General features: G+C 39.6%; 1 protein-coding gene across 4 annotated transcripts in view; it reads left to right on the forward strand.

The window, feature by feature from the left end:
• STXBP5 (syntaxin binding protein 5) overlaps positions 1 to 22,146 on the forward strand; it is a 488,403-nt gene that overhangs the window by 299,335 nt on the left and 166,922 nt on the right. For all 4 annotated transcript variants that reach the window (XM_089694278.1, XM_089694280.1, XM_089694279.1 and 1 more), the window contains one exon: positions 15,501 to 15,579. In XM_089694278.1, coding sequence (XP_089550404.1) covers positions 15,501 to 15,579 — 79 coding nt within the window. The remainder of the gene's footprint in view (positions 1 to 15,500; positions 15,580 to 22,146) is intronic.

Raw genomic sequence — 22,146 nt, forward strand, 5'->3', positions numbered from 1 at the left:
TAGCTTTTCTTTTTCTCCTCTCAGTAAAATGGGGAGACCAAAATCTAGAGCAGGAGTCTCCAAACTTTCTAAACAAAGGGCCAGTTAACTGTCTTTCAAACTTTGAGGGATCGGACCCTTTTCAGTGGGAGTCCCGTCATCAATGTCCCATCTTTGGTGCTAGGGGTACTACTGGTGCCCCATTGTTGGTGCCAGTGGGAGGAATAGTGCCCCAAGGGCTAGAAAAAGGCAAGCATAGGGCCGTATTCCGCCCCAGGGTTGCAGTGTGTAAACCACTGATCTAGAGTTTGGAAACTTTTTCCACAGTGCAATTTCTGCTGAAAGCAATTTTCAAATATTGTGAAAAGAGATTATTTTCCAAATGCGACAAGGATGACAAAACACATCCTCACAAGCCAGAGGTGCCCTAAATGAATACACATAATACTTCTTCACTTTTAACTCTCTACTTTCTTTATCTCCACCTCCACCCAGTACCTCACTCACTGCTTACGAGATTGCAAATCATTTCAAAAACAAGATTGATGCAATTCGTAGGGGCATCTCCACTGCACAGACATCCATCCCACTTAGCATACCTTATTCTAAACCTCCCTCAACACTTTCCTCTTTTGACCTTGCTACTGCCGAAGAGGTTAGTAAGGTTTTCTCAGAAGCCCGTCTCACTACCTACCCCCTGGATCCTGTCCCCTCACAACTACTACGGTCACCCTCTTCTTCCATCCTATGCTCCCTCACTCACGTCTTCAATCTCTCCCTCTCTAACGGTGCCTTCCCCTCCCCTCTAAAGCATGCACACATCACTCCCATACTTAAAAAGTCCTCCCTGGACCCAACTAACCTGAGCAACTTAAGACCCATCTCCCTGCTCGTGTTTACCTCCTAACTCTTAGAACACTTAGTCTACAATCACCTGAGCTCCTACCTCACTGACAACAACCTTCTTGACCCTTTACAGTCTGGCTACTGCCCTACTAAAACTCACTAATCTACTAACTGCTAAAACCAATGGCCACTACTCCGTACTCCTAGTACTTGACCTCTATGCGACTTTTGATACTGTTGATCATCCCCTCCTCAAAAAAAAAAAAAAAAAACTCCACTCTCTTGGCCTCCAAGACTCTGCTCTCTCCTGGTTCTCCTCCTACCTATCGCAGCACTCCTTCAGCATTACCTATAACTCTGGCTCCTCCTCTCCACTCCCTCTTTCTGTAGGGGTCCCTCAAGGTTCTGTCCTTTGACCCCTTCTCTTCTTCATCTACACCTCCTCCCTTGGTCACTTGATAAACTCCCATGGCTTTAAGTACCATCTCTATTCTGATGACACACAAATCTATCTTTCTATTCCTCACCTCACCCCTTCAGTCTCTCACATTACTAACCTACTAAGTGACATATCGGCATGGATGTCACTCCACTTCCTCAAACTCAAATCTTTCCAAAACTAAGCTCTTCATTTTCCCTTCAGCCTGTGCCCCCTCCCATGACTTCTCCATCAAGATCAATAACACAACCATCAGTTCCTCCTCTCATGCAAGGGTGCTAGGTGTAATCCTAGACTCCCATCTGTCCTTTCAGCCCCAAATCCAATCATTGTCAAAATCTTGTAGACTTCACCTCAGAAAACATCTCCAATATACGCCCGTTCTTAACCTCTGAAACTACTAAGCAACTTATTCACTCCCTGGTTATCTCTCGCCTTGACTATTGTAACTCCCTCCTCATTGGCCTACCTAATCGCAAGCTATCCCCTCTTCAGTCTATCATAAATGCTGCTGCCAGACTCATCCACCTTACTAACCGTTCTGTATCTGCCACCCCACTCTGCCAATCCCTTCACTGACTTCCCATTGCCCAACAGATGAAATTCAAAACATTAACAATAACGTATAATGCCATTTATAACTCTGCCCCAAATTACATCACCAATTTTGTCTCCAAATATCACCCAAGCTGTACTCTCCGCTCCTTGCACGACCTCCTGCTCTCTAGCTCCATTGTCTCCTCCTCCCATGCTCATCTCCAGGACTTCTCCAGAGCTTCCCACATCCTCTGGAACTCTCTACCTCTATTTAAGACTGTCGTCTACTCTGCTCACTTTTAGGCGATCTCTGAAAACCTATCTCTGCAGGGAAGCCTATCCTGACCTCAGCTAATAATGGAATCTTCTACTCTTCCTACCAGTTCATCCCCCACAGTTACTACCTTTTGTACCACTTGCCCCTCCCTCTTATATTGTAAGCTCCAAGAAGCAGAGCCCTCCTAACCCTCTTGTATTGAACTGTATTGTTGCTGTATTGTCTCCTGTTATATTGTAAAGCGCTGAGCAAACTGTTGGCGCTATATAAATCCTGTATAATAATAAAGTGCAAGTAGCATTTCCCTACAGAGTTCTCATTCCAGAAACACCCTTTTTGCTGCTTGTGGAACAAAACAAACGTGTTTACTGAATAAGCTGTAGCTTTATTTGAAGCCTAATGCTTTTATATGCACTGCATTTCACATTCCCAGTTTAACAAAAGTTTGATTTTCAATTTGTATAACTACTCCACACTTGGCAATGGGTGATTCAACTATCCACGTATATAGAGAAATCTATTAATTTCTCTCATTTAAGACAGTATTTGTGTATGGCCTAGCTAACATAATGCAGTAGTGAGTTCGTTTGACTTAGTATCGTTGTGGCATGTGCATGCGTACAATTTCGACTGGCTGCCTTTGCAGCTCAAAGTAAAACTAAAGGCAAAACCTTTGTTTTTTTTTTTTTTTTCATTTTGGATAGAGTAAGGAAGGGTTATATCACCTGTCAGTTTTTTTTATTTTTTTGAGGGTGGTCAAACCATGGCTCAATGTTCTGTGTTTACTGTTTCCCAGTTGGAAGTGTAAATGATCCCAAATCAGTCTGAAATTGTTTAACCTAACACTGCCTTTGGACTTTAACAGAGTGACTTGTTTTTCAGTCAATATTTGTTCTTTTAAAGTTTTTTATTTTCACTGCTCCTAAAGTACACATTGTGGTGTTTATTTGAAAGCGGATGGTGTATCTAGCTGAATACAAACTCAACAGTGAAGTATTTTCCTAATGCATGTGCAAGGTCAAACTGAAAAGCCTGCTACAGTGCTCAGCTGTGCAAGTTATAATTTATTGAAGGGATAGCTGTCTTCCTTTCCAGTCATGCTGCAGGAAGAGGCAAGCTGCACAGAGCATGTTGTCTAGGAGTTGAAAAGAAACTGGTGTGATCAAGAAGATGATGAAAAGGTACAGATGTTATTGACAAGTACAGCAGGAGCACATAAAAGTTTAATTAAATACATTGCATAAAAGCAGCAGGATGGTGGTGTCTTTCATTCTAATAGAATTTGTTAGAGGAATAGAAACTAAATACAAAAGACCAAATTGTATTGTAAGTTTGTTTAAATTGAAGGCATAATACAATAGAAATTGTCAGTATACGAAGTTCTGCGCATAAAGAGATAAATAGATAAATAGATATAGATATAGATATAGATAGATATAGAGAGAGAGAGATATTGTATGTATGTGTATATATATATATATATGTGTATATGTATGTGTATATATACACACACTATATTACCAAACGTATTGGGATGCTTGCCTTTACACACACATGACCTTTAATGGCATCCCACTCTTAGTCTGTAGGGTTCAATATTGAGTTGGTCCACCCATTTCAGCTATGACGGCTTCAATTCTTTTGGAAAGGCTGTCCACAAGGTTTAGGATGGTGTCTTTGGGAAAGTTTGACCATTCTTCCAGAAGCGCATTTGTGAGGTCAGGCACTGACGCTGGACAAGAAGGCCTGGCTCGCAGTCTCTGCTCTAATTCATCCTAAAGGTGTTCTGTCGGGCTGAGGTCAGGACTCTGTGCAGTCCAGTCAAATTCTTCTAGCCCAAACTCACTTATCCATGTCCTTATGGACCTTGCTTTGTGCACTACTGCACAGTCATGTTGGAACCAGAAGGGGGCCATCCCCAAACTGTTCCAACAAAGTTGGGAGCTTAAAATTGTCCAAAATGTGTTGGTATGCTGAATCCTTAAGAGTTCTTTTCACTGGAATTAAGGGGCCAAGCCCAACCCCTGAAAAATAAGCACACGCCATAATCCCTCCTCCACCAAACCTTTCACTTGGCGCAATGCAGTCAGGCAAGTACCATTCTGGCAATCGCCAGACCCAGACACGTCCATCAGGTTGCCAGAGAGAGAACCGTGATTTGTCACTCCAGAGAACATGTCTCCACTGCTCTAGAGTGGCGGCATGCTTTACACCACTGCATCCAACGCTTTGCATTGCACTTGGTGGTGTAAGGCTTGAATGCAGCAGCTCGGCCATCAAAACCCATTCCATGAAGCTCTATGCACTGTTGTGCTAATCTGAAAGGCACACGAAGTTTGGAGGTCTTAAGCTATTGACTCTGCAGACAGTTGGTGACTTCTGTGCGCTAAAGCATGTGCTGTCCTGCTCTGTCATTTTACGTGGCCTATCGCTTTGTGCCTTTGTTGCCGTTCCCAGTTGCTTCCACTTTTTAAAAAAAAAAAAAAAATACCACAGTTGACCGTGGAATATCTAGTAGCAAGTCAGTCAAGTTTCTCCACCCCAAACTTACTCATCCGTGTCTTTATGGACGTGGCTTTCTGCACTGGTGCGCAGTCATGTTGAAACAGGAAGGGGCTATCCTCAAACTGTTAACACAAAGTTGGGAGCATGAAATTGTCCAAAATATCTTGGTATGCAGATGCCATAACAGTTCCCTTCACTGGAACTAAGGGGCCAAGGCCAACCCCTGAAAAACAACCCCACACAGTAATCCCTCCTCCACCAAACTTTACACTTGGCACAATACAGTCAGACAAGTATGGTTCTCCTGGCAACAGCCAAACCGAGACATGTCCATCAGATTTCCAAACCGAGAAGCATGATTCGTCACTCCAGAGAATACGTCTCCGCTGCTGTAGAGGCCAGTGGCGACGTGTTTACACCACTGTATTTAATGCTTTGCATTGTACTCGATTTAAGGCTTGGATGCAGCTGCTCGGCCCGTTCCTTGAAGCTCTCTACGCACTGTAGTGCTAATCTGAAGGCCACATTAAGTTTGGAGGTCTTTAGCTATTGACTCTGCAGACGGTTAGTGACTTCTGCGCACTATGTGCTTCAGCATGTGCTGACCCTGCTCTCATTGTACGTGGCCTACCACTTCGTGGCTGAGTTGCTGCTGTTCCCAGTTGCTTCCACTTTGTTATAATATCACTAACAGCTGACCGTGGAATATTTATTAGTAAGGAAATTTCACAGCTGGACTTATTGCACAGGTGGCAACCTATCACGGTACAACATTTGAATTCACTGAGCTCCTGAGAGCAACCGATTCTTTCACAAATGTTTGTAGAAGCAGTCTACATGCTTAGGTGCTTGATTTTATACACCTGTGGCCATGGAGGTGATTGGAACACCTGAATCCAATGATTTGGAGGGGTGGAAATCGATCAATTATTTTTGAAAAACAAACAAAATGGCTTTCTTCAGCACAAGCAAAGTTCTGGCACAACGGTATTACATTGCAGGCTCAAAGCCAACCTCTTGATCCCACACAGGGGTTAGAGCTCCTCCTTGTTAAGGGTGGCAGACAGGCCGCATGGGTTCAGCAACAAGCATCAGTTTGCCAGAGTTCTCTTCACTTGCCCACAGAGTGGGAGCCTTTTTCTCCACTCTACCCCTTCCTTGCGCTGCCTTTCAAGCCTCCCTTGCCTGCAGGCTCTTCCCACCCAGAACTTTGAACCTCTGAAATCGTGTGTCCCTAACAGACTTATCAGTACAAAGAGTACTGGAAATCGGTCCTCTTTATCCATACTACCATTGAAAGATGTACCCGAACCACTTTCTTTATGGACAGCCTACAGTGTGCTAGATCCTGCATGGAGGCTTCCCTTAGCACTTGGTGCAATGCAGTAAGTTAACCATAAGGTGCTGTACAGGGCAAGGGCCATGGTCCATCACTGTGAAACCCAGTCCCTGAAGACCACTTTTGGGGTATGCCCACCATGACGGGTGAAGCTTGGACTTTGCAGTCAAGTGTCATGAACACGTAAGACGGTCACCCTGTATCTCTGGCCATAAATGTTTGGAATGTATTTACCTCACAGTGTAAACATTTTGTAACTTTGTGCCGAAATTCAACCACTCAGAGCTTAGTCGTAGATGTTAGAGCACACTGCAGGTTGCACACTTTACTGCCACTTCTACCTAGAGCCCCTTCAAGGTACTCAGGCGCTTATTCTGCCCTTTCACCATGAGGATTGTTGAAAGGATTTACACCTGGGTTAAGTTTATTCCTTAGTGGCACCCTTACTCTATACTCCGCACCCTATTCCATTGATTCCAAGAATATACCCTCACTTCTAGCTATGGTGGAGCAGCAAAAAGGAGCCAATGCAAAATCTCAGGGGAACATTCACTCTGCCAAAGGCCTGTACAACACTCAAGCTCAAAGTGATGATGCACCGCTTGCACTAGATCTTTAACTGACTCAAATATTGGTCTCTGTATCTGCTTCCAAGTCTTTCAGGCATGCAGTAGGTGGCCTGTTCGACTAAAGCCGAATTCTTCAGGTTTTTCTTCCCCAGATTATCACTATATTGAAGACTGAGCTTCATGCAACATGCTTGCTGATGTTGAAAAGCTTATTGCCTGTGTCTGCAATAGACATGGCATTGTGCAACCTGACTCTTCTCCAGCTTGTTATGCCCCTTTGGGCACAAACAGATGTGCCAAATCCTGCAAAACATTACCGGTTTATGAACAGCTTGTGCAGCCTGATAATTAAGTCACTCCTGAAAAAATTCCCCCCAAATCTTTACTGAACACTATTCAGTGAAAACGTTTGCAAAAAGTGGGTTACTCCTGTGGTTGATTTAGCTGTCCTAAACAAAAGTATTAATGTGCTATTGAAGATGTTCTTTCAAAAATTCTGCAGATAAAAAAATATTCTATTTTCTCCAATCTTGCAGACCCAGTTTTAGCATGTCAAATTGCAGATAACGGGACTGGGATAATGAACAACTGGCTTGACCCCTTATTTCAGGATCTTGCTGTTACAGATCAATTGTCTTCTGCTCTGCTTTTCTGTGTGGAAGCCTTAGACAAAGTTAAAATTCTAGAATGGCTCTAATCTCTATTCACATGCTCAGTTTCTCATGGCTAAAAGCTTGGACACCTGAAGCTGCTTGCAAAGGTTACCTCACACATATGCCTTTCAAAGGAAGACATCTGTTTGGTGAGGCACTTAGTTCATCAAAGAGGTCAGAGATGGTTAGGTTTTACTTCCACAGTGAAAGGTCCCAAAACCTCCTCAGGATCCCCTAGGTCCTCTAAGCACAACATCTGTTAATCCTAACAATGCTTCAACTTCAAAACCTAATCTAACCGTGCTTTAGCTTCAAAACCTAAGTTCAGCCAGCCGTGTGTCAGAAGGAAAGGCCACCAAACCTTCCTTAGAGTTGGGGGGGGTTGGCTGCTACAATTTGCTTCTCTCTGAGTCAGATGTCCCAGACTTGTGGATTCAGTTGGTGGTTTCAGAAGTGGTCAACACTCTACCACTCACACTATCTTCTTTCAAATCAGCCGAAAACTGCCCAAGGACAGGTAGATTTGAAGAATGCCTTTAACGTCTTGTCCAGGGTGTTGTCAGTACTGCCACAAGACAGGTTCAAAGGATTTTTTGCAAACCTGTTCATGGTACCAAAGCCCATTCAGGGTTTTCATTCTATTGTGGGCTTAAAATCCCTCTAACAAATTCCTTTCCATTCCAACATTTTGCATGGAATCTGTAAGGTTGACAATTGCCTTACAGAGGCAAGGGAAATGCATGGCATCTGTGGACATCCAAAATACTTATCTTGATGTTTCAATTTACGTACCATAAGCACTTTTCTGCGCTTGCCCTTCAAGTTACAGGCTATCTAAATACCTTTTCTAAACTCACTTGCAGCTATCAGAAAATGTCCACAAAACAATTCAAATGCTCCAGGCTTTTGGCTGAGTGATCCATTTTCAACAAATATGCTCTCCAGCCTTCCCTTCAACTGGAATATTTGGATCTGGTCCTGGACAAATTCCAAATCTTTCTCTAGAAAGTTATTTCTGTAAGAGCACATGCTTGAGAATTGAGATCCAAGAAACCTCCAAAATTGAGAGTCTTCTTGAGACTTCTAAACCTAATAGTCGCCTCCATCACCCAATTCCATTCAAGAACTCTTCAACTTATCTTGTCACCCTCGAAAAAGTGGTCTCCTCTCAGATTTACTCATGCTTCTGTTCAGCCAAGCAAGAAAATCTCTATCTTGGTGGATCACCTCTCTAGGCTTAATAGTGGGGAGATCCTTACTTCCCTATCACTGGAAAGTAATCACAACAAATGCACATCTCTCAGGCTGAGGAGGAGTGTTTCAATTCCTAAGACCCCATTCACATCTTGCGATTTGAAATCAAAGGCAGAATCGTTGCAATTCAGTCTGTGATCCCAAATTGAATGGCAAGTGCATTGCAACATACTGCACACTTCTGGATGCCATTAGCCTTCAATGGCACCCCAAATGAGATGAGATTCTGCTGCAATTGTTGCACGGCAAACTGCGCCTTCACAAATCGTGTGAAACGTGTCACCCAAATAAAGAGCAGGAGCTTCTTTTCTGGCAACAAATGCTCATGAGGCAGCCCTTTCAAGGGGATGGGCTTCCCAATACAACACACAAAATCATGTGAAAATCACAAAATTAAAGTTGTGTAGTGGGAACTCTCATTCCCCCTACACGATCTGAATGGGCCCTAACAGTCCAAGCCACTGGTTTCACTTTCTCTTTTTAAGAACTTTTCCTCAAGGCATATCTTGGATTAAGCCCCCCTTGCAGCACCCTGTGCTTCCTTGGGATTTCAACTTGGTTCTCCCTGCAGAAACCACTCTTTGAACCTATCAGGGATATTCCCCCTAGATGATCTTTCATGCAAAGTATCCTTTTTTGGTCACCTTCACATCTGCCAAATTGCCGCCCTTTCCTGTAAAGAGCCTTTCCTCCTACTTGACAATGCCAAGGTTGCGTCTAAAGCCATTTTCCTGAATGTGGTCTCTGCATTCACCTAAATGAGGACTTTTTCCTGTCTGTGGGATCTCACAAGAGACACCCTGCTTCAAAGTCCACGATTGCACAATGGATAAGTAATCTAATCATAAGAGAACATTCTAAAAAAGAAATCTGTGCTTTTTTTTTGTGACCATTCCACCTGATCATTTGGCGTTTCCTAGGCATTTTGGCACCAAGCCTCATCAGTTGTATAAGGCCACAAGCTGGTCTTCGGTTAACACTTTTTCAACGTTTTATCAGGTGGACATACAATCTTCTTCTGATGCAGCCTACCTGTTGGCACAGTTCTTTTTGCCTTATTGTTGTCCACCCTTCTCATTTTTGCTTGGGGGAATCCCATGGTGTATGAATACTCTGCCTGTGTTTTTACAAAAGAGGAATTTTGACTTGCCTGTAAATTTCAAATCATGGACAGGACACAGGCAACTTTTTTTTTTTTCTTTTTCTTTGGTTGCGTGCTATGAAACTGAGAACTCACGGAATGTGGTTGGGATGTAGGAGAGATGCCCAGAGGCTTCTCCTCAAAATCTTTGCCAGTTTTCAGTCAACTGAGGGTACATGTCTATAACCCATTGTATTTGAATACCTTGCCTGTACCCTGAACTGTACTCCAAGATAGGGAATTTACAGGCAAGTCACAATTCCTCTTTTTGCATAGGGAAGCCTTGTTAATATCTCATAATTTTGTTAGATTCGCAATGCATGTTTAGAAAGAAATTTAACTTGTCTCCCTATTGGAATCCTATTTTTGTCTGGCATTGGAAGAAACTAAAGGCTTGTTTATGGTTCCAATTAGATTGGGGGGAATACGTAAGCATCCCCATGGCAACAACAGGACAGTCATGTGAAAATGGCGTTATGTCTTGTCTCATGGAGGGATGCTGCATAGTTTGTCATTTGACAGATCACTGCATATTGTTGGCATGTCTAGAGATCTATAGTTTAAATGGTTTATTTTAAATTGATAATCTTCCATGTGCTGCCTGACTTTAGTTTCCTGTGCTTAATGTTTCATTTTCTTTGTCTTGTGCTTGCTAATGGCTTAAATCCTTTACTGTGTCTCATATCTTTTGGTAGCGTGTTTACCTTTTGTGCTTTGGAGTCTTATCTCTGTGGTGCTTTTTTTTTTTTTCCTTTAAACCAAAGACCCTTTTTTTTTCTTTTTTGCTCCCTTTAACATACCTACTGGGTATAGTGTACAGCATACAGGTTTATATCCACATAGGAAGGTGTCTGTGCGCTGATGGTCCTCTTTCTGTAGGGATACCAATTTATAAGTCTACTGCTGTTGGCATCTATTATGGGGAGGTAGTATATTCTTTTAGTGTATGCACAAAAACCCACACAGGTGTGAACCTAGACTTTGGTTTAAGGGAATTTAAAACATTTTATTGTTATAGTGCACCTGTAATCCATATTTGTGTAGGGTAACCCATGGATTTTTCATTAAAACTTTGTTTTGTTTTATTTTATGTATATAAAATGGGATTTTTAAATTACCACTAAAGGCTTCTAAATGAGTACCAAATCCGGTTACAATGTGATGCACAAGCCTCATAAAATAAACAAAAAGACTTTACTTTCCCTGACTGAGCCAGTCCTACTTCATTTGTCTCACGCTCCCCTCCCAGCCACCTTGCAGCATTGTTCCATTCTTCTGTAGTGTAGGCAGACATAGCCTGCAACTCCTGCTCTGGATTCATCTTCACCAACTGTTTTTAATTGGTGAAGTTCAGTGGCAGAGAGTTATTTGTGGGGTTTTGTAGGAAGGAGAGAAAACATAAGTGCAGCACTTTTTTTAATGGAGGCTATAGTTCTGCTTAAATTGCTGATATATTTAGAACATTTTTGAAAGGCTTTTATTTGTTGCTTGGACTGAGCAGGGGTAGATCCTAAAAGCTTGGCCTGAAAATGTTAGCGCAAATCAGTATCAGACTTTACTACAAAGCCAAACCTTTACACACAGAAATTTGACCTCCAGGATCAAATTTTAAGAATTTGTTTTAATCTATAAATTCAATTCAGTTGTGATTTATCCAGAGTGTCTTTTTTGTGATGTGAAAATTGCACTTTGGACTTTTAAATGACACTTTTTCTGAACTAATTCATATGCCATATTGATGAGTAACAATTTACAAATGCATTAACTTGTCACTTCCAAAACTTCTGTATTCTTTACTTGCTAATAAACTCTGGAGTAACGTTTATGCTGTCAGTCTGAGATGCATAAAAATCAAGAGTCAGTTTACCACATTTTTTACGTAATATTTTGAAGTTTTACTGGTAATATTTGAGTTAACCTGTAATGTATTGTGAAGTTTTTCTGGAGTCATCCATATTGATCACAGTGGGGGTATGGTTATTTTTTTAAAGCCCCTCCTTGAACCTTTTTTAATGAATTGGCTTCTAAGTTCTAGGAATATTCAATTCTGCTTTAGAATTGCTTTGGATATGAACTGTTCCATACCCGAAGGAACCATTAATAAATCTTAGTACCTAGAATGGACAATACATTGACGTAGCAATATAAGGTTAACTAAAAGTGATTATAAGATTGACCACTTCTGCTCTGGAATATTTTTTTTTTTTTTTTTACACATCTAAAAAAAAAAAAAAAAAATCTGCATTTGTGGCCCATAAAATGTCTTAAGAAAAAGATGGTAGTAGTAGTAATAGCATTTTTTATGTTGCACAACTATTTATTAAATGCATATTTTCAGGAAAACATTTAATAGAGCTAATTATAATGCACATAAACACAATACTTTTTTTGTAAAATATAAAAGATGGGGTTTTCTTGAATAGGTGGATTTTAAACATGACAAGTCTTAAAACTTCCTGCACCCATGATATCGCAAAATCCTTTGGTACCCAAAAATACACATAGGGGATGCTTTAAAAGCCTTCACAACTCATCCGATCACAACGAACTATGATGTTGGAACCATTGCTCTTACTGTGGCGATATTTGTGGGGATACCTCACGTGTGGTGTAGTCATGGGGTGTGTATGTATGATACTGTATATAATGTGTGTATATATAGATATATATCCTGTGCCATATTTTGCATTTGTGGGTGCATGCAGGGCAACAGGGCTAATGTGTGTGGCTTTTTTTTTTTTTCTTCACATTATCACAATCACAAAGGGTTATGATAACATTGGCAAGTGACATGTCCTCTGGAAGACACTGGGGTTTAATAAACTCAATGTCTCCCCTTCCCTCCAAATATATTAAGTACAGGTCTGTTTGGTTAACTACTTCTCTGAAGCTGGAAGTGACAAAATCATTGTTGCTTCATTCATTGCAGAGGAGATTAAGGAACAGGGGCTCCTTTGATCTTGCTGTGGTTGGCCAAAATAATAGTCAAGTGGAGTATCTTGTTTCCTTTCTCAAGGAAAAGTATGACATTTTTAAACTTTGAATCTACTGGATCCAGTTTGTATCCACTCCTGAGTATGAGGCCTTTCTGTGCAGTATCTCCTTGCAATCTTTATGATGCTCTCTGCAGTACTTGAGTGCTCTGAGCAAGTTGCCATCCTTTTTTTCACATCCCCTTGGCTCTCTGAACACCTACCTACATCACCAAGCACCTCTTCTAAGTTGTTATTCAAAACACATGCCAGTGTGACTTCCTGCAACACAGCATTTTCATATCCTGGCACATCCGAACATGTAGTAAATGCTGGATAGTTTATGCCTAGTAAGGGCGAAACATGTAGGGAGTAACTACATTTACCTAACCAAGTTTGAATCTCAGTTGGTATTCTTAGAATTGAAATTGTTTTTATATTACTGTATATTTTCCTTTCTTGTTTTTTTTTACCAAAATACAAAATAAAAATTATATAACTTTTAATGTGTGGTATTCATGTTTATGCACCCTGAAAGTCCCATCTTCTCTATTGAATATTTGCAATTTTAAGGGATGTGGTGCAATAATGATATTGGGTCACTCGCTCGCCACTTCACTGTTTCTATAGTTTATGCCTAGTTTACTATCAGTATATTTAGTATGGTAAGGTTACCAAATAGCTGACACATAAACAAAATTTAATTTGAGCACTGTTTTGCTTGTGCAATCAGTATTCAAACGGTTACACTCCAACTTCTATGTTTCTATGTAATCTTAAAAAGGCGTTTGCTTAATTTTGATGAGTCGGAGTGTGGTGTGCAGCATTACTCATACTTGTGGGCTGTGTGCGGGGCCAGATAGGTAAGAATTGTACATATCTAAGCCAGAGATTTGCAACTGAAACAAGACCATTGCTTCTGTTATAAGGCAGAATGGAATTTCAAAAAAGCATGGTCAACCATCCAGGAGTAAAATAGTTTGAAGGATGTCCCGCCACTTAATCAGTCTGATTAATGAAGGGCTTGCTGATTGATTATCTTTAACATCTGACACTCACCATAAATCCAATTGCCCATCAAGTTTGGATGGGCTATGATATCTGGTGAGTGCCACTGAATTGGGGGAGGTCTTTCCTTTGGAGCACAGGGTGATACTTGAGTGAAGTTATCCTTGCACTTTATTCAATCAATTGTCATTCGTTCACATGGTGATTGCAGCAGATTAAAAGGGCTTTTGCACTTCATCACAATTTTTCTTTTGGTGGACTTATTTTGAAGTATTTGTGCATTTGATTAATTGGAATTTTATTTTATTGATCTATTTCACATATTTATTTGTTTCCAGCATATTTCTTTATCAATTTTTTGTCACTTATATGTTTTCTTTTGTGCTGCTTTCACTTGTCATTATAAAGATTCATTGGGTGATTGTTATACTCACTATTTAAGGCAGCATCATTTATATCCATCTTATTTAATCATTTACTTATGTGAGGTGTTCACTATTCACTTATTTAGTTGTTAGGAGATATATATATATATATATATATATATATATATATATATATATATATATATATATATATATATATATATATATATATATATATATATATAAAATTATTTTTTTTTTTTTGCGGTGTATATACACTTGATATATTTTTTTTACTGATATTATTAAACAGGCGTTTAGGTTATGATCTTCTGTTTATGTTCAAAAGTAAACACATTTGAATTGCAAAAATTGGGCTGTGTGTAGGTGACCTTACAATGATACTTAAAGGCTATGTCCACCTTTTGCAAATCATGGGTGCATTGCCAGGCCCTGCAGATCTTTCCTCCGGCTGTGTCTGTACTGAAGTATGGAGAAAGTGTCAATAGACTAGGAGTGTGGTGATCACAGCACTTGTTTAATTGAAAACCATAAGTCCTGCCATTGGAAGTAGACAGAGATCTGTGCATGAATGAACTAGTCCTGTCTGCCATGCCGATTTTCAAATCTGACAGCTGAAACTGGGAAGAAGAACCCCCTCCCCACATGCTATCAGAGGGGGGCTGTTTGTGGGTGCAACATGGTCTTAAAGTGGAGTTAGCCTTTAAAACTGACATAATTTTGAACAGTGATTCTGTAAACCTACTAGGGTTTATATAATAAAATTGTGTGGCATCTCCTAGATTGTAAGCTCCAAGGAGCAGTGCCCTCCTATCCCTCTTGTATTGAACTGTATTGTTGCTGTATTGTCTCCCATTATATTGTAAAGTGCTGAGCAATCTGTTGGCGCTATATAAATCCTGTATAATAATAATGTGTAACCAGATGCATTTAGCTTTTGATTTATTAAACTATCCCATGTATTTAAAACCTTGTATCTAATAACTTATTTAGGTTACCAAGTGCAGTTGCTCTTTTGATCTAGCAAACAATCCCCCTGGGGGAAATACTTCTATTTGCCTTGACTGACAGAATAAATTTACCCCTTGGACCTATGATTTGTTTGCCTTCATTTCCTTTGGAGGATGAGATTGGTGTGGTTATTTGATTCCATGGTTGTTTGGTACGATGTAGTTAAAATACTGCTAACTTGATAAAGACCATGAAAGCATGAGATCAGAGATCTGTACTCTCCAATGAAATGTATGATAAACCATATGTGAAGGGTTAACACATCCGCGTGTAAAGCTGTAAACATGTTGCCTTTTATTTCAAAACTACCAAATAGCGGCCTGGGTAAGATTATATGTGCAATGCACTATGTGTGCAAATATTAATATGATGCCAAAGACTTGTTACATTTTAGATGTGAAATTGATGTGTTCAGCTGAAACGGTTTGACATGCAATTACATCAGTAAATTAAAAAAGTGTTTATTGCTACATTCAAGACAATGTTGTTTGCCCTCCATCTCTTTGAAATTGTGATTATTGTGGTGGTGGTGTTACATGTATGTGTATTTTCTATTTTACATTAGTGTCATGTTTCTGTCCTAGGTAAACAGATAAAAGATGGAAAGAAGCCAGAACCATGCAAGCCTATCCTGAAAGTGGAATACAAAACAACAAGATATGGGTAAGCAATTTTCATTTCATTATCAACTATATATATATATATATATATATATATATATATATATATATATATATATATATATATATATATATAATTTTATACAGTGCAGTAAAAGGTTCTAGAAGTAACTAGCACTTGACAGAATAGGTTTTTTCGTTTGCATTATTTCTTTATTTTGAAGCCAAACTCAAGCTTCCCCCTCCTCTTTCTATATGGACCTTTTTCCAGTTGTCTTTGGTCCAGATGCATGACTTCACAGGTCATAGTCTTCCTCTGGCAATTGGCAGGTTCTAAATGCTCCAGAGAGTGGCACCACATAATGACCTTGACATCCGACTCTACAGAATTTTCCTGTCAGTCCAAAGTGGCCTCATTATGTGCCCCCAGGGGTGGGTCATTGATGCTGTGGAATCATAGGTAGTGGGTTAAATGACTCTGGGCATCATTCAGCCTGAAAAATGACCAGGGTAGAATTGGCAAATTATTTGATTAATTTTTTTTTTTAGCTAGAGATTGGTTTTACAGTGGTTGTAAACCTTTAATTTTTTTTTTTCTTTAAAAATCATAAACATGTTATACTTACCTGCTCTGTGTAACAGTGTTGCACAGTCAGTCCCGATCCTCCTTTTCTAGGGTTCTCCGCTGGTGTTTCTGGCTCCTCAAATGCAGCGAGTGCCCCCATAGGAAGCTGCTTCCTTAGGAGGCACTCGTGTAGGCTCACTTCCAAGACCCACTGTCTGCGTACATGCTCTGCACCGCCCCCCCGATCCCTCGTCATATGATTTGATTGACAGCAGCAGCTAATGGCTCCTGTTACTATCAGTTTGCCCTGTGAGGGATAGAGAGGAGAGAGCCACAAGTACATGTGATTAATACATGCAATACATACAGTTCATGCTATAGAAATACAATTTTATATACCATATCTTTTCTCCATATTTGCCTGCTGCCCAAATTGTTAAATAACATTGACAGTTGTAGGTTGGGGCAAACCATAACACTACTGCCACAGTGGAGTGAAAAAGTAAGAATGTGAATATATTGGGCTTTTTAATTATAATATGAAAGTCTGGTACGCATTAACCATTAGAATTAATTGAGGTATGTGGGAAAACATAGCTCCCCTCTCCTGTTCTTGCTGTGAAGGCAGTATAAGGGCTTTCATCATGAGTGATAGATTTCAGTTATATGCATGGCTTGATTCCCATAGGAGTTGAAGGCAGAAGAGTATCCAATGCCAGAGTTGTGTAGTTATACCATTGTTTCACATGCTTGGTATTGGTCAATATTATCTGTTTGGTGTTCATGGTCAATATTGTTAGGTGCCTCCTTTTTATTGCTAGTATTGATGAGACTTGTGGATAAACATAGAAACCGACACATGCTATAGAATGTGTCCTTATGGGTGCCAGTGTCCTTTTCTGCACCCATCCCTGCAGTGTCTGTATGACAGCTTTGTTTGTGAATAATTCCATATATTTCCCATGGCAAAATAGCTTCTCTCTTAATTGCCACATACAGTGGGGATCGAAAGTTTGGGCACCCCAGCTAAAAATTTGTATTAATGTGCATAAAGAAGCCATGGAAAGATGGACAAATCTCCAAAAGGCATCAAATTACAGATTAGACATTCTTATAATATGTCAACAAAAGTTAGATTTTATTTCCATCATTTACACTTTCAAAATAACAGAAAACAAAAAATGGCGTCTGCAAAAGTTTGGGCACCCTGCAGAATTTATAGCATGCACTGCCCCCTTTGCAAAGCTGAGACCTTCCAGTGTCATGGATTGTTCTCAATCATCGTCTGGGAAGACCAGATGATGTCAATCTCAAAGGTTTTAAATGCCCAGATTCATCTGACCTTGCCCCAACAATCAGTACCATGGGTTCTTCTAAGCAGTTGTCTAGAAAACTGAAACTGAAAATAGTTGACGCTCACAAAGCTGGAGAAGGCTATAAGAAGATAGCAAAGCGTTTTCAGATGTCAATATCCTCTGTTCGGAATGTAATTAAGAAATGGCAGTCATCAGGAACAGTGGAAGTTAAAGCAAGATCTGGAAGACCAAGAAAAATATCAGACAGAACAGCTCGCAGGATTGTGAGAAAAACAATTCAAAACCCACGTTTGACTGCACGATCCCTCCAGAAAGATCTGGCAGACACTGGAGTTGTGGTACACTATTCCACCAAAGAGATACTTGTACAAATATGGTCTTCGTGGAAGAGTCATCAGAAGAAAACCTCTTCTACGTCCTCACCACAAAAATCATCGTTTGAACTTTGCAAATAAACATATAGACAAGCCTGATGCAGTTTGGAAACAAGTTCTGTGGACCGATGAGGTTAAAATTGAACTTTTTGGCCGGAATGAGCAAAGGTACGTTTGGAGAAGAAGGGGCACAGAATTTAATGAAAAGAACCTCTGTCCAACTGTTAAGCATGGGGTTGGATCAATCATGCTTTGGGGTTGTGTTGCAGCCAGTGGCACAGGGAACATCTCACGAGTAGAAGGAAAAATGGATTCAATAAAATTTCAGCAAATTTGGATGGTAACTTGATGCCATCTGTGAAAAAGCTGAAGTTAAAGAGAGGATGGCTTCTACAAATGGATAATGATCCTAAACACACCTCGAAATCCACGGGGGATTACATCAAGAGGCGTAAACTGAAGGTTTTGCCATGGCCTTCACAATCTCCTGACCTCAACATAATTGAAAATCTATGGATAGACCTTAAAAGAGCAGTGCGTGACAGACAGCCCATAAATCTCAAAGAACCGGAAGACTTTTGTAAGGAAGAATGGGCAAAGATACCTCAAACAAGAATTGAAAGACTCTTGGCTGGCTACAAAAAGCGTTTACAAGCTGTGATACTTGCCAAAGGGGGCAGTACAAGATATTAACTCTGCAGGGTGCCCAAACTTTTGCAGATGCCATTTTTTTGTTTTCTGTTATTTTGAAAGTGTAAATGATGGAAATAAAATCTAACTTTTGTTGACATATTATAAGAATGTCTAATCTGTAATTTGATACCTTTTGGAGATATTTCCATCTTTCCTTGGCTTCTTTATGCACCTTAATACAAATTTTTAGCTGGGGTGCCCAAACTTTCGATCCCCACTGTATAAAACCCATGAACTAGTATTTTAAAATTGTAATGTTATGTATTTTTATTTCTGATATGTATTAGATTTGCTGTTCTGACCGAGTAATTTTAAATATTAAGTTAAAAAAAAACAACACAAGTATATTCTACCTTTTTAATATAACACTTAAGTACACTAATTACTAGTGAGAACTTTTTCCAGGTTGCCTCATTTGTAAAATGGAGATTACCCCGTGTGTAGTCAAGGAGTTTGAAGTGATTGTAGGGTAAATACACTTGTATGTGAAATACACAGATTCTCTTGAGTTATTGTCTTGTCTTTGTCATGAAGAGAAGAGATTAAAGGTTAAGGAAAAGCACATACCAGTATAACAAAATGAATTAAAACACCATGGATCATCTGGTACAATCAATCAATAAATATGAAGAGGTGGTTTTTATAGTAACTGTTTGAGAATCCTTTGTCCTATTAAAGTAGAACTATAGGCTTTTTTTTTTTCATTCTGGATAGAGTAAGGGAGGGTTATAACCTCTGTCCGTTTAATTTTTGCCATCTGTTTCTCATTGAGGAGATTTACATTCACTTCCTGTACCCATAGCTAAAATAGGAAGTGAGAAAATCTCGGCAAATTAAGGGAATTCTTAGGGGGACCCCCCTCCGGTGAAGATTATATAAAGTACTAATGACTACCTTAAGCCACAGTACACCTGAAGAAGCCTGAAATGAAGCGGCTTTGTCCACTAAAGATTGGGCAATTACTCGTTTGCAGTTGTGATTTTTTTCAGCATTCACAATGGACTTTATACACAATGGTGAAATCAATCCAGAACTAATCAAATATCCTGCACTTTATTACCCAGCACAGCCCAATTAGGCTTAATTTATGGGTGCCAGTGCTCTAAGCCTGTTATAAAGAAGACCTTTACACTGACAAGTTTCATGTTCTTGGAGCAGGAGGGGATTTTGTGTGGCATTTATGAAGTAGACTGAAGGCATGCAGATAGCATAGAGATGACACCAAGCTACAGGCTGTAAATAATGGTGTTATGTTCTGATTATATATGTAGCAGGGATTCATAATTGTGAATGAACAGCAAATATTTTTTTCTAGAAAACAAGTTAATATAAACATGTTTTAAAGCTTTCTAGCTGTGTGGCAAGGAGAGCTACTTTAACTGCTAATCTTGTAACTATTTTTTGCTGTGAACTAACTGTCCACATTTTGTTGCTGTTAAAAAAAATACATAATTTAGCAGTAGGAACTCGGGGAACAGCAATAAAATTAATGAGAAAGTTTAATGATTTTCTCCTAGGAGCTTATGGGGGAGGAACAAATGTGAATATGTGCTAATACAAGTTCTTTGATTGTAGCACTGACAAAATGTTTCATATTTTGAAGCTTTGGAAATAAATGGGATTCAAGGACTCAATGTATTTCCAAAACTGATCCTGTTAAATCAGCTATCACAGCAGACTGATTAAAGCAGAATGTATTTTCCAAGCTTTCAGCTTTTATTTAGTTTAATGCAGTCACTGATATCTAATGCAGTAAAGAATAGCAGTGAAGGTTAAATATGAGGACATCTTTTTTTTTTTTTTTTTTTTTTTTTTACCAATAGCCCAGCTAAGATTAATGAGATTAAGGAGAGATGTTGAATCGGTATAGTCAGATTGTACAGGGGGGTGGGCAACCTTGTCTGCCATGCGGAAAATACTGTTTGGCACAAGAGACAACAAATAATGGAATTTGTAAGATAGGTTTATTTGCTTTGTAATACTAGTGCTTCCAAGAGATCTGAGACTCAGATTTTTTTTTTAAATGAATGGAATCATCTTCTACTAGAAGAGGTACTAGCCGAATGCTGTATACTAAATACTGATTATAATTTTAGCTGTGTTTTTGAATACCCAATCATGCACATAAAATAATCGGGCGTTATTTTCCTTTTATATAGGCATAACTGAAGGTAAAGGGTTTATTTTTGTAATAAAATTTACTATGCAGTTAAGGGGCCCTGCTAAAAAAAGAACATTGTAAACATTGTTCAGTGGACAAAAAAAAGATGAGCATACCTTAAAGCAGAATTAAAACCATTGGTTTAACTGTTTTCAACACACTTGCATTCAAGTCATGCTGTGAATAAGGGTCACAAGTGCTTACTCTCTTAACCAAACTATCAAATGGCTGGTATCATAACTGAGGCTAAGTTAATCAGAGAGGCTAAGATGGCAGCTTTCTTAACTGTAAAGTAGAGGTGGTTTATTTCTGTTTTAAATGACATTCCTGTAGACCGGGGGTCAGCAACCTGTCCGATATATCTCACATCACAGCCAGGTGACTGGTAGATCGTGGTCTGGGCTTGCTTACCTGAACGTTCCCCTTGACGTCACATGCCCTGTAATGAAATGCGGCGGGGCTTGTATGACGTCGCTACGTCCACACGGAACTTGGAAAAAAGTGGTCTGTATAGTACACAGCAGTAATTGCAAACATTGCAACACCTATTTTATTGGCTGTACAAATCGGTGTAGGCTGGCAAATATTCTTTGCATGTCATGAATCGGAGCTTGGTGGAGGAAATATGCGTGTAATACTGGAGAGGAGGAACCGATCTCAGTCCTGCTGGTAGGGCCAAAAGTGCTGTTGACTGAACACTTGGTGCGAGGTAATATTTTTAAGGTGAGAGTTCACCTGGTTACGGTTGGGCATTGAAATTAATGTTGAATTTCTTTACACGGAGGTGGTCTCTTTCTGAAGCACAGCGGGCTTTCAGCTTATTTGACTTTTTATTTGCATATTGTGGTTTGAGATTGGGACATTTAATTACTTGCATCATATATAGCTACACGCTGCCCTGATGATTTTTTTTCTTGATGCCGGCACCATTCTGGAGACCGCTAGCCAGGATAAGAGGTGGAGTGCAGTTAGTATCACTCTGCATGGGACAGGAGCCAGCACTACAGAGGAGGCATCGGCTTATGTTACTCTTACTCCCTACTACAGCTTCAGCTTTACAAATAGTCCCTCTGCATTGCATTCTGATGCTCTGGGATGGCAGGTCAGCAAGCCCAATATATCAAAAATAGTGCTACGCTAGTAGCACAATAAGTGTACATGTGATACTAAACCCCACAAAAAGTCACACACAATAGAACGTCTGTGATAATGACATGATGCAACATTCAGTTAGGTCCATATATATTTGGACACGGACACAATTTTAGTTTTTTTTTTTCTTTTCAGGTATTTGCCAAAACAGATTCAAGCTATAGTTATATAATGGATATGGGCTGAAAGTGAACACTCTCGGGCTTAATTTGAGAAAAGGTACATCCAAATTATAGGAAGGGTTTAGGAATTACAGCTCTTAATAAAATTAAAGTGAAAAAAAATTCAAACCAATAAAATGAAAAATATATAATCTGTACATAGCAATCAGATAATACAAAAAAAAAAT

The sequence above is a fragment of the Staurois parvus genome, unplaced genomic scaffold (genome assembly GCF_062004578.1).
Source record: "Staurois parvus isolate SC_StPar_1 unplaced genomic scaffold, SC_StPar_1.0 ptg000657l, whole genome shotgun sequence".
Classification (NCBI taxonomy): domain Eukaryota; kingdom Metazoa; phylum Chordata; class Amphibia; order Anura; family Ranidae; genus Staurois; species Staurois parvus.